Source organism: Drosophila innubila, assembly GCF_004354385.1.
Source record: "Drosophila innubila isolate TH190305 chromosome 2L unlocalized genomic scaffold, UK_Dinn_1.0 5_B_2L, whole genome shotgun sequence".
NCBI lineage: Eukaryota > Metazoa > Arthropoda > Insecta > Diptera > Drosophilidae > Drosophila > Drosophila innubila.
In genome coordinates, this window is record NW_022995373.1 from 5,768,707 (window position 1) to 5,779,989 (window position 11,283).

Sequence of the window (11,283 nt, forward strand, 5' to 3'; positions counted from 1 at the left end):
AAGAACAACTCTATTGACGAATGATAATAAATGAGAAAAAGTCTGACGTGTATGGAATCTTTAAGTAGGTGTATCTGAGTATCAGAACCGTCGAGAGTATTGGTTTTGTTTATGCAAATGTATGTATGCTCATATCTACGAGTATATACATGTACAGATGTAAATACTTATACTTATATCAGTCATTATTTGCTTAATGAATTGAAAAATGAAACTGGGTGGAACGTGGCGTTTCACTTACTGCTCGATAAATCAAGCAGATGTCATCCTCCGACTTGTTTATCTTTATTGTGCACTGATAAATCATCTTCCAATGTTGACACCTAGGGCGTCCTCCCTCACTTGTAACTACAACAAATTGTGTACCACATACAATATGAACATTTGCGCGCCCATCAAGCTTCATCAGTAGCACTTTGAAGCAGCTTTGGTAATGACAGTGAATCTGTTCCCAAAGTACGAGTAACGTAAAGTACATAACGAAATGAATCAAAGAGATATTGAGTCAAAGCCTGTAGACTCATTGGAAAAATCTGTGAATGCGGGTCATGAATATGAGGAAGTGCTTGAATTGATCGGTATGTCAAATAATAATAAAAGATTATAAGGCAATAACTTTTATGGAATATTTACCTGCTAAAGGATTTGGCCGTGTACAATGGATTGTTCTATTTGCATCAGGGCTTTTACTTATGATGGTCATAAATGAGACCATGGGAATGTCATACATTACAATTGTGTCGCAGTGCGATTTCGATACAAATTCTATGGACAAGGCCTTTATGAGTGCAGCCAGTTTTGTCGGTAAGTTAACCCAACGATCCACTTTTGTATGCCTCTCCGGTCTGTGGATATTTTTAGTTAACAAAATGGGTTAATTTAAAGAAAACTTAAGAGCTTTAATCATCTACATATTTCTTCCACTATTCATATCTTATTTTTTTCGTTTCAACAGGAATATTCTGTTCGTCATATTTTTGGGGTTATCTTAGCGATTCCATTGGACGTAGACCTGTGTTGATATATACAACATTATTTGGAAATATTACATCGTTAATTTCAATATTCATACCGAATTATTGGATTTATGTAGTCCTTCGTTTCTTAGTTGGGTTCTTGTAAGTATAGTGATCTGATAATAATAATTATTTCTGCTAATCCTAGGTCTACCTTGCCACTTAATTTACCTTTAAAATAAACATGCTTTTTATGAAAATATATTCAAAGTTTTACACTCACAGTATAGCAGGTGCGTCATCCACAACATATGCCTACCTGGGGGAATTTTTTACGCCTCGCCATCGTCCGATTGTTATCAATTATGCTAGTCTATTTGTTGGAATTTCAACAGTTTATGTGCCTGGTAAGTACTATACTTAAGGCTATTGTTCAAACTAACAATCTAATTAATCTTTATTTAAACAATTTATTTTTGTTTTACTATCAGTTGTGGCGTGGCTTGTAATGCCAATGAACTGGCGTGTTGATTTGACTGAGAGCTTTGCCTTTCGTCCTTGGAGGTTGTTGACCATCTTTTACCTCCTGCCTGGTGTTTTCGGAACTCTTCTGCTATTAAAACTGCCCGAAAGTCCAAAAATTCTTATATCGATGGGTAAAACCGAAGATGCCTTTGCCGCCGTCAATTGGATATCTTTAAAAAACTCAGGCAAGCAGCTTCAGGATTTGAAAGTCGAAAAGCTTAAATTCGAAGAAATCCCTGACAGAGAAAATGGAGTTTGTGTTTCCAAATCCGCGTAGGTTAAAGAAGAAAACATTTTTTGTTCTTCAATTATTATTATCTCTCTTTAGCTCAGTCATTTTGAAGAAGATGTGGCGTGACACTGCTCCCTTGCTTAAGAAACCGCATTTACTTAACTTCACCATCAGCTGCACTGTTATGTGTGGTCTTTTCTTCAGGTAAGTTCGAAGCGCTTAGTTAGTTATTTCTTTTTTTTATATCAATTCGTACAACTAGCTCGTCGGGCATGGGTTTATGGTATCCCGAAATATTGAATCGCTTGGGATCGACCGACGTCGAAGACGCTATGACTGTCTGCAATGTAATTGATGCCTCGATTGACCAATCGGAACTTAACCAAACATGTAAAGTATAAGAACAATTGATATAGTATATATGAGCCCGAATATTTGTTTACCCGGTATTCAGAAAGAACAAAGGTTGACACGTCCGTCCGTCTAAATTTCAGACTAACACTTCACAGGCTATCACTTTCACAGTATAAGCTAGGGACTCGAAATTCGGTGGCCAAATTATATCCCAAGGACGTAGGCATACCCTCTTATAACACATCTCACTTAAATACGATCGGAACTTTTACTGTTGTGTAGTAATTTTTATACCGGATCAGCTTAAAATACATAGATACAATTAAATTTAATTAAAATTGAGTAACGGGTATCTTATATTCGAGGACGTGACTATAGCGATCTTACTTGTATACTTTTTGCTAAAGATTCACAGATTTGCAACGATGAAATTAGTATCAAGAGCTATATAGACACGATTACCTATGGCTCTGCTCTTATCGTTGGGTATATTGTAATGGGCTTTGTTATCAATCGGATCGGTCGTAAAGCCTCTATCACAGGGGGCTTAGCGATTGCTGCTGGCTGTGCTGTTGCGTTAATCTGGATAAAAGATGAGGTTGTCATTGTAGTCTGTTTTTGCTTGTACCTGGTACTTCCCGGCCTATGTGTATCGGTTTTGAGTGGAGCCGTTGTCGATCTGGTTCCCACACATTTAAGAGGCAAAGCTGTCTGCATATGTTTGATGCTTGGGCGTACGGGCAGCGTTTTGGGTAGTAATATTATTGGAGTACTACTGGATTCCTATTGCACCATAACATTTGGTGTTTTTTCTGGATTCGTTTTGGGTAAGTAATTAATATTGTAATATTTCTTTAATAACAGATAATCTATTTTTCCAGTTTGCGCTCTGTTAACTTTGCTGTTGCCTATTTAATGATTCAGGAATCCGTAATTTTTTTTTTTTTTTTGAATTGAAGACTTTTGTATATAAATGGTATATATATGACTTGTTGTTGATTTTAAGGAAAACTTTACATTTTAATCAATATACTTATGTCAGCTTCAGTTTATCAAATAGTATAACTTTTCACTGTCTTCGCTATTAACATGACTTAACACTGTTTATGTACATCTATGGAAATACGAATATAGTAAATACATTTTTAAATGAAAGTGGAAAGCATCGAACCAAAATAAAAACTATTATTATTATTAAAATTAGTTTCACGTTCATTACTTAACTAATTGAAATAAACTGTTATCTCAGTCTGATCTGCCCTGTTTTGAAGAAGGGTAATGCCACATTGAGCACCAACTACCGTGGCATTAGTCTTCCCTCGGTCGCGTATAAGGTCCTCACGAGCGTGGAGGAAAAGTCATGGAGAAGTCATACGAGAACCAACACGACACGTTCCATCTTTTTGTCGGCTATAAGGCCGCTTTCGATAGTCTACGGCGAGAACGCCTCCATGCTGCCATGTGTGGAGTTAATATTCCTGACGCGTTTTTGCAGAATGATATTGAGCAATACCAAAGAGACGCACAAGCACTCTGAATTTGCTCAATCTGTTAGTTTTGTACAGGCCCCAGCAAACAACAAGGACACAGAGTCTCGTAGACTCATAAAAATGTTAATTTTGCTGTAATTCATGACTTCAGAAGTTGAGTTTGTTGTAGCGCTCCCGATTGAAAATTTAGTGCCCACCGTTTTAGATTCTAAAGTTGAAAACAGCGGTGGGCAAGCCCTTGCGCACAATTCTCAGACTTCGCACACCATTACTTTGGCTTGCTCGCGATTTTCGACGATACAACCACTTTTGAGTTTCCACTTTTCCATAGTGCTATCTCTCATACTTGTACGACGGTTCACCACTAACACACACATAACTACGATTTAAAATTTAATTAATTAATTAATTAAATTAAATTGCAAAAATATGGCAAAATTTATTCACGCATATGTTGAATTTAATAGCTCACACCTAATCCAAATATTAAAGAAAAAATATAAAAAATATACAAGAAATACCGGAATTCTATCAAATTCATTACAAAATTCGGGGAATACCAAAATTTAAATTTTAATTTCCAATAAACCCTTAGACTTTTGTCCACTGTGGATCGGTTGGTTTGAGGATTGGTTTAACTTTAAACAATATAATGCTTTAAATTCCTCAATTTTCAATTTTTTCTTATTTATGCAGGTTATAAACTTATTGATTTAAAAGGTTCCTTACTTTATTAAATATTTATATTATTATTATTTATCCACTGTTGCATAGTCAAGCTTAAAAAAAATTATCAAAATGTATAAAATGTATGTAATTATTTCTTTTCTGTCTTTTTTTTTTAATTCAGGGTAATAAGTAGTCGTTCTGTTTCAATGGTCTTCTCTTACGTATTTAAGCGGCTTTACCATGATTTTAACTTTTTAGTGGATTTCTGAACAACAAGTTGGATAGAATTTTTAACACGTTTGTTTTACTTGTTCAAACTATTGTATCTCTTAGTAGAAACCTCTTAAATAGAACAATATAAATAGTTCTCTTTAAATATTGTTGTGATCCGATAGCCGTAAACATGCTTAACTCAGAACAAGTTTCCGCTTACTCACCCAGCACTTGTTTCAGTAATGTATCTCACAGCTGTGCTTAAAATCTTGAATGAAGTCTACTCGCATTCGAATGAAAGCTTAAAAGGCGGTGCTGTTTTGGTATGACAATCAGTTGGATGTGCTCTCTTGAAATACTAATATGCAACACTTAAATACTGATCGCAATGCTACCCCAGATGAATTGGAATACGATGAGATCTTGGAGAAAATTGGTAAGATATTATTTTGATGACGTTTGAATGGACACTATATGTCATTACTTATGCAGGATATGGCAAGACTCAGTGGATACTGCTGATTGTAAGTGGCCTTCTGACAATTACTTCAGTGGCTGCTCAAACGTCTATGGGGATTGTGGTGCTCGCCTCCCACTGCGAGTTCCATACAACGCAGTCCGAGAAGGGGGTCATGATGGCGGCATGTGTGGCGGGTGAGTTGCCAACTAATTTGCATATAATCTACGTTCTAATGAAAATAAAAATACCCCCGATCGATCTGTTTAAGGTATCTTTCTGTCAAATTACATATGGGGATACGTCAGCGATGCTATAGGTCGCCGTTCGGTTCTCCTCTATGGCATCTTTATATGCAATGGCCTTCAGTTCATTCTCATGTTTGTTTCAAGCGTTTGGCTGTTTAACATTATCAATTTGATCTGTGGCATCAGGTGAGTACTTTTATTTGCTACGATTTAATGCAATAAAAAGGTAATAAAAGTAGACTGACTGTATACCGTCAACTCAATTCCTAAAAGGCAATGAGATAATATTGAACGGGTTTAGACACATTACCTAGCTAATATTAGCTTCATTTATAATGTACTTTCTAGGCTATTTTGTACAGTTTATAAAAAATATACTCTTTTATTAAACTTATTCGATACATAAACGTCTTCAAAGACTTTTTTGTTTAGTTTTAGAGCATTAGTCTTTTGAGACATTTTTATGTATGTTAAAAATTATAAGTCATCTATAACTTTTATAACATCTATAAGGACGACAAAATAAAAATTACATTATTCATTAGTACTAACATATATTATTCAAATCAATTTTTCTTTCCTCTTTTTATGTATGAATTTCTTGAATCTTTTCGGTTAATTCAGTACGCTATCATGTTCTTAAAAGAATATAGTAAACAGTTTAAGACATTCCCTCTGCCGATGTGAGGGGAATATAAACCTATAGTCACAGAACTTCAAATTTATATTTATCATAAAGAACACAGCCACAAAAAAAACTTGGGGGCTCCTGTTCGCGGGACCACAGTTGAGAAAAATTTACTGTCAGAGGTCGGGACTTAAGAAGTGTCGGGGGTCGAAAATCTGACTACCCTTTCCTTAAGTATTTTAAAGAGCTGAATCCAAATCTGAGTTCCACTATGTTTCTTACTAAAGGGAAAATAACAGTTATACATTTTTTTGCTGTTTTTTTTATATGGAGCTTTTCATTCCGCGGTAGTTTCGCTTCAAGTGTAAACTGAAAAACCGTGGGAAAGTTTCGAAATCAGACCCTCGTAAATCGTGAAAATCCACCACTTCCACAGCTTTTAATAATTGTCAATTAATTATAATAAGCCATTTCTTATTATTTATTTTTTATTCTCGTACTTAATCGCAACAAGAGCGGGCAATTACCGAAACCGACAATGATATTTAATTTCTAATTAATATTTATCTTATACAGTCTCGGCGGTGTCTCAGGCGGACTTTATCCATATTTGAGTGAATTTAACATACCTCGTCACCGAGCGGTGACGATCAATTATTCAACCATGTTTGTCAGTTTAACTGCAATTTATGTCCCAGGTACGAAAAAATTCAACTAACCGAATAATGTGTAACAACAACTAAAATATATTTATAATTGTATATTTTTACAGCGACGGCTTGGTTAATCTTATCTTCAGACTGGTCCATCAATTTGCTTGGTGACTTTGTTTTCCGGCCATGGCGTTTAATAATGCTATGTAATCTGTTACCCGGTCTTATTGGAGGCCTAATACTCATCATTTATCCCGAAAGTCCAAAAATTTTGCTCTCACTAAATAAGGACAGAGAGGCATTGGATGCCGTTGATTGGATTAGTAAATTTAATCGAGGGCTGACAATAAATCAGGTGTTAAATCGAAATGAATTTACTCTGAAACCAGAGATTCAAAGTGATGAAAATATATTGGCGAATCATAGAGGCTGTAATATATTGATAAATATCGCTCGGGCTACACGTCCCTTGTTTCAAAAACCTCATGGATTCAATTTTATATTATGCAACGTGGCTGTGATTGGCTTGTTTTTTAGGTGAGATTAATATAAATGTGTTCAGAACACAGATACATGTAAAACTTACTTACAATTTTATTCATTTTCAGCTCAAATGGAATGCAGTTTTGGTTTCCAGAAATTGTTAACCGTACATCTAGCACAGGATCTAACACTTCTTCAACTGTTTGCGAAATATTGGATAATTCTTTCATGCAACCAGTAAATAATGCATCAATGACAGACTCAGTGGTAAGTTAGATCCCAACTAAAAACATTAAGTCGATCTTATTTCAATAAAAACACGACGAACGAGTGCTGTATCACTGCGGACAGCAGTCTGCGCTAGTGACGAAAGCAGCACGAAGGGTGCGAAAGGCGACTAGCAATATATACATGTAGAATGAAACATTTGCTACGACTGTCCGATCAGATCGAGCTATAAACCGATCGAAAAGTATAGTCTTCACTTACAAATTTGCATACTACGAATTTAGATATCTCACCTGGTTTATGAGAAAAGGCGGTGATGGTTGTAGAAGCAAAATTAAAATGATTGCAGCGGGTGGGGCTGTACAGACGAACAGACATGGCTAAATCGACTTGGATGTTGATACTGATCAAGAACATATACACCTTAGTGGGTCTGCCAGGTCTCCTTCTGCCTGTTAGATACATTTGTCAAACATTCGGTAGAACAAATGAAATTAAACATACCGATACACAAATATGTATATATATGTATATAGTTTTAAGCCCTGAGCCCATTGAAAATGTTCTCAGAGACCATAAGAGCTAGAGACTTCAAACTTGGTAAGTAGGTTTTTTTTTTTTTGTATCGCACCTCTATATCATATAGCTGCCATAGGAATAATATATCGAAAATGAAGTTTTAGTATGAAAAACTTCTCAGTTTTTTCAGATATCTCGACCAATCTGACACAATATACATCTGGGCTGGTATTATACATAATGGCTAAATTTAGTGGAATCGGTCTACCATCATATAGTTACCATAGATACGCTCAGTCGAAAATTAAGATTTAGTATGAAAAAGTTTTTGGTTTTTTGAGATATCTTAACCTAACTGATAGGATATGCATTCAGTTTAGTGTTATACATCCTTGCCAAATTTGGTTCAGATCGGTTTTCTATGTCATATAGCTACCATAGGAACAATCGGTCGAAAATCAACTTTTGGTACAGAGTACCAAAACACAGGGTATCCTACTGCGAGCGTGCCCGAGTGTAGACGCCCACTTGTTAGACCCCGTACTTAAAAAAGTACAGGGGTCTATTGGGTTTGTTTTACCGAATATGTGCGTAACTGGCAGAAGGAAGCGTGGCAGACCCCATAAAGTATTCTTGATCAGCATAAATAGCCGAGTCGATATAGCAATGTCCGTCTGTCCGTCTGTCTGTCTGTCTGTCTGTCTGTATGTTCACCTAGATCTCGGAGACTATAAGAGCTAGAGACCCCAAACTTGGTATGTGGGTTCCTCTATATTGCAAGCAGATCAAGTTTATTTCAAAATTTGGCAACGCCTCCTTTGTCGCCCACAAATGAAATAAAAAATTTAATATCCAAATTATAAGAACAATTTAAAAGCTAGTGACACCAAATTCGGTATGTAGATTCCACTATCTTGCAGGCAGGTCAAGTTTGTTTATTTTTTGAATCGGACCACTATATCATATAGTGCCCATAGGAACAATCGGTCGAAAATCAAGTTTTAGTATGAAAAACTTTTTTGCTAATTGAGATATTGTAACCAAACTGATACAATAAGCATATGACTTGGTTTTATATATTCTGTCCAAAGTTGGTTCAAATCGGATCACTAGTCTTAGTATGAACAACTTTTTTGTTTTTTGAGATATCGTAACCAAACTGATAGAATATACATAAAACTTGGTTTTATATATCATGTTTAAAGTTGGTTCAAATCGGACCACTATACCATATAGCTGTCATCGAACCGATTCGGGGAAAATCAAGTCTTAGTATGAAAAACTTTTTAGTTTTATGAGATATCATAACCAAACTTATAGTATATTCATTTAAGTTAGTCTTATACATCCTTACCGAAGTTGGCTTAAATCGGTCCACTATATCATATAGCTGTTATAGGACCGATCGGGCGAAAATTAAGTCTTAGTATGAAAATTTTTTTTCTTTTATGAGATATCGTAACCAAACTGATAGAATATAAATAAAACTTGGCTTTATATGTCCTGTCCAAAGTTGGATCAAATCGGACCACTATATCATATAGCTGTCATAGGACCGATCGGGCGAAAATCAAGTCTTAGTAAGAAAAACTTTTTTGTTTAATGAGATATCGTAACCAAACTGATTTAATATGTATAACAATTGGTTTTATATATCCTGTCCAAAGTTGGTTCAAATCGGACCACTATATCATATAGCTGTCATTGGACCGATCGGGCGAAAATTAAGTCTTAGTATAAAAATCTTTTATGTTTTATGAGACATTTTTACTAATATGATAAAATATGCATTTAAGTTAACTAAATATTTTTTAATTTTTTCGATTATTAGTTTTTGCCATAGTAAGTACGGGGTCTCCGACAGTCGAGTATGCTCGACTGTAGCACCGGCCGACTAGCTTATATTAAAAATGTTGAGATATATTTAATTTCAATAAATTAATGCAAAAACCAGATGTTTTTTTTACGAATTTAAATAATTTAATCTAAATATTGTTTTTTTATTAACGCTAATTTGTTAAGTATAAATTCATAAAAATATCTGGTATTTTCCTAATCACTCGGATCCTTTTTCTCGGGCTTAAACTTTTTTCTCTGATTTCAATTTTACTATTTCTATTTAGGTGTGCATTAATCCAATATCAACGAAGACCTACATCGACAATATGATAGTTGGAGTTGCGTTCTTGATAGGCTTCTCAGTACAAGGCCTTCTACTTAACCCCTTCGGGCGGAAAAACGTTCTCATGGGCGCAATATTTTTTTCAATTTTGAGTGGAATTTTACTACACATTGTGTCAAATACGACAGCAGTCCTAGCTCTATTCTGTCTTTACATTCTATTACCAGGATTATCAATCTCTATAATGCTGGGTGCAATTGTCGATTTGGTGCCAACACATTTAAGGTAAGAAGTCACCTACGAATGGAATATGAATGTCCCCGTATAAATAATTACTAAATAATATATGTCTTTAAATTCAGAGGAAAAGCTGTCAGTCTGTCCATGTCTTTGGGACGCCTAGGCATTATTGCTGCAACCAATCTAATTGGCATAATGTTGGAACCATACTGCAATACAACTTTTGCTCTGTTAACATTTATTCTAATTGGTAAGTATTTAAAGACAATTTCCTCCTATTTTCGTTACAATACAGCTTTCTTATTTCAGTTTGTATTATCACTGTTTTTCGGTTGCCAATCAAGAATTCTGAATAGAAAACATACTATTGCGAACTCACATATACGATATAAATAAAATTGTTATCTAAAATCTTAAAATGCTCGTTTACTTGTTTTATGATCCAATGCTCAATGTTGAAAAAGCAGCTGACCTTAATTCGGTTGGAAGAATGCAGTCGAAGGGCTTTGAAGCATATTTCTTTAATAGATTCGATGGCTTTTTAAAAAATGTCTAGTACCCAACTAAGTCGGAAAACTATGTAATAGGCGGATGGAGGTTTCTCTAGATCTAGTATGTATTACATGCATGTATCAATCACTGAAAGTATTTAGTTTTAATAATTACACTGGACAACAACCAAAGAAGATTAGGGGATTAGGGGAAGATTAGAAGATTCGTACCGAAGCTTAACTTTTTCCGAAAGCTAATGCATATATCTATAATTCATTAATGCAAAGATTAAGATTCAAACCAGTAGTTTAAGACATAATTTTTCGAATTAAGAAAATTATGATTTTTTGATTAGCTTTTTTCCAGATTTTTTTGCTTTAAAATTCTAGGAAAAGTAGAAAAAATGAATTACATTTTATTTATTATTTTATTTACATAGCTGCATTAATTACGCGTCGTTTAAGCTATAGTTCACTAAGATCCGATTCCAACCAAATTTGGACAGGTTGTATAAGGCAAAAGAGATTCGAGATTCTTAATTTGTAAGTTTGGTACAGATAACTTAAAAAATAAAAAACTTTTTCATACTAAAGGTTGCTTATCGACCGTTCGTATCGATCGTTCATATAGCAGCTATATGATATAGTGTTCCGATTTCTAATAAATTTGGTAAGGATATAATGGGCAATTAAAGATACCCAATTTATGAGTTTGATTGAGATATCTGCAAAAACAAAAAAGTTTTTCATACTAAATCTTTATTTTCTACCGATC

At 34.7% G+C, this 11,283-nt stretch overlaps 2 protein-coding genes across 2 annotated transcripts; both read left to right on the forward strand.

Moving 5' to 3' along the window:
- The first annotated feature begins 412 nt into the window (after positions 1 to 412).
- On the forward strand, positions 413 to 3,243 carry LOC117782561 (synaptic vesicle glycoprotein 2B). Its single transcript, XM_034619585.1, has 9 exons — positions 413 to 578; positions 643 to 804; positions 956 to 1,118; positions 1,242 to 1,363; positions 1,448 to 1,754; positions 1,810 to 1,917; positions 1,976 to 2,103; positions 2,475 to 2,894; positions 2,949 to 3,243. Exons 1-9 carry the CDS (start codon positions 485 to 487, stop codon positions 2,981 to 2,983), a joined length of 1,539 nt encoding a protein of 512 aa, XP_034475476.1. The 5' UTR covers positions 413 to 484; the 3' UTR covers positions 2,984 to 3,243.
- Positions 3,244 to 4,732: 1,489 nt separating this feature from the next.
- On the forward strand, positions 4,733 to 10,436 carry LOC117782554 (synaptic vesicle glycoprotein 2C). The gene is made up of 9 exons (XM_034619577.1): positions 4,733 to 4,875; positions 4,932 to 5,093; positions 5,168 to 5,330; positions 6,349 to 6,470; positions 6,545 to 6,962; positions 7,034 to 7,175; positions 9,779 to 10,062; positions 10,140 to 10,267; positions 10,327 to 10,436. The coding sequence occupies exons 1-9, from the start codon at positions 4,803 to 4,805 to the stop codon at positions 10,371 to 10,373; spliced, it is 1,539 nt and encodes a 512-aa protein (XP_034475468.1). The 5' UTR covers positions 4,733 to 4,802; the 3' UTR covers positions 10,374 to 10,436.
- Positions 10,437 to 11,283: the final 847 nt, after the last annotated feature.

Excerpts from the sequence above, each read along its gene's own strand:
- LOC117782561 (XM_034619585.1), top strand. The coding sequence starts at position 485 with ATGAATCAAAGAGATATTGAGTCAAAGCCTGTAGACTCATTGGAAAAA. Across the intron at positions 579-642 it reads GGAAGTGCTTGAATTGATCG|GATTTGGCCGTGTACAATGG; the intron begins GTATGTCAAATA and ends TACCTGCTAAAG. Across the intron at positions 1,918-1,975 it reads ATGTGTGGTCTTTTCTTCAG|CTCGTCGGGCATGGGTTTAT; the intron begins GTAAGTTCGAAG and ends TCGTACAACTAG.
- LOC117782554 (XM_034619577.1), top strand. The coding sequence starts at position 4,803 with ATGCAACACTTAAATACTGATCGCAATGCTACCCCAGATGAATTGGAA. Across the intron at positions 6,471-6,544 it reads AACTGCAATTTATGTCCCAG|CGACGGCTTGGTTAATCTTA; the intron begins GTACGAAAAAAT and ends ATATTTTTACAG. Across the intron at positions 10,268-10,326 it reads GTTAACATTTATTCTAATTG|TTTGTATTATCACTGTTTTT; the intron begins GTAAGTATTTAA and ends TTCTTATTTCAG.